Source organism: Austrofundulus limnaeus, unplaced genomic scaffold (assembly GCF_001266775.1).
Source record: "Austrofundulus limnaeus strain Quisiro unplaced genomic scaffold, Austrofundulus_limnaeus-1.0 Scaffold0, whole genome shotgun sequence".
Lineage (NCBI taxonomy): Eukaryota > Metazoa > Chordata > Actinopteri > Cyprinodontiformes > Rivulidae > Austrofundulus > Austrofundulus limnaeus.
The window spans coordinates 2660555-2661912 of record NW_013952402.1 but is presented as its reverse complement, the minus strand read 5'-3'; the positions used below and the strand labels follow the sequence as shown (position 1 = coordinate 2661912).

The 1358-nt window shown below is 35.9% G+C and overlaps 1 protein-coding gene across 1 annotated transcript in view; it reads right to left on the bottom strand.

The window, feature by feature from the left end:
- Window positions 1-1358, bottom strand: part of eys (eyes shut homolog) — a 205300-nt gene that overhangs the window by 96992 nt on the left and 106950 nt on the right. Inside the window, exon 29 of the mRNA XM_014010919.1 lies at window positions 338-509. Within this exon, the coding sequence (XP_013866373.1) occupies window positions 338-509 (172 nt within the window). The remainder of the gene's footprint in view (window positions 1-337; window positions 510-1358) is intronic.

The window sequence follows — 1358 nt, the reverse complement described above, 5'->3', positions numbered from 1 at the left end:
AGAGAGAGAGAGAGAGAGAGAGAGAGAGAGAGAGAGAGAGAGAGAGAGAGAGAGAGAGAGAGAAGATGTGCAGTATTTAGTTCTTGTGCTGCAAAGTTAATTTAGAGTTGTATGAAAAGAAAAATAATCTTTGGAACTCTCCAACTAAATTAATTATTGGAACTTGAGCATCCATAAGACAAGTTGTACTGTAATTGCACCACTTTAGGTCTATACAACATGAGACCTATAGTGCTACGCTGCTTTGACAAGAGGTCTAATTAAATATAATTCCATACTATTCACGCACAATTTGCAGTTTTCCTGACTTAAATGATGGGGGGAAAAAAGCATGTACCTCCCATGTAGACAAGGTGCTGACATGCATTCATCAAAGTTGGTCTCACAGTGGAGTCCAATGAAACCATCAGGACACCAGCAGTGATATCGATTAGGCCCATCAATACATCTTCCACTGTTCTGGCATGGGCTTGAAATACACTCATTGACATTTTCTTCACAACGTGACCCTGTAAATGAAACACATTTTAAAAATGTCAGAAATAGGAATTACTTTACATTAAAAAAATGTTGTTTAACTGCAAATAAATGTCACTACCTCCAAGGCAGTAAGAGAAAGAAGCAAATTAATTCCCTTTTAAAAATAAGTTGTTTGATCCCTCTGTGAGGTTTGGGCTCAGTTTTCACCAGCTTTGAATTTTGTAAAACTAAACAAAAGCCTCTAGACTTGTGTGGCACTATGAGGTTTGGATTAATTCTTCGTTTTTGATCCATCTGTTTTTTTTAAGCATCATTTGTGGTTGGGTCACAACTCCTCCGTTAACACTTTATAGTACCTGTACTTTATTTAGCCTTACTTAATTATTAATGAATGGTTAGTTAACCTTAAAAACATCATTAACTTTGATTAATACTTAATAAGCTATACATTAACCCATTTAATAATGCTTTACCCATAAAGACTACTTACTTCCAAAACAAACACACTCATTGTTTATTCATGCTTAATAACTCATGAATTAACTATTTTATACACTGTGTGCATATGTATGTAAATGCTCATATAAATGTAATTTCACATCATGTGTTAGACATATAARGGTTAGAGAACATTTGAACTGACTACCAACACTGCAGTGCATCAATAATTAAGGTAGTTGCTATTAGTAAAGTCTTTTTGTGAACCTTTCTAATGCAAAGACTATTAACAGGGGTTAGACAGTGAAACTGAAACACCTGGTTTTAGACCATAACATCCCTTACAGACAGCTTCCCCTTGCGTCCACAGTTAATCCCGTTGGATGCGGTTCATCCTTCTTGGGGGTATGCTGACATTACTCTGGATACTGTGGCTCTTG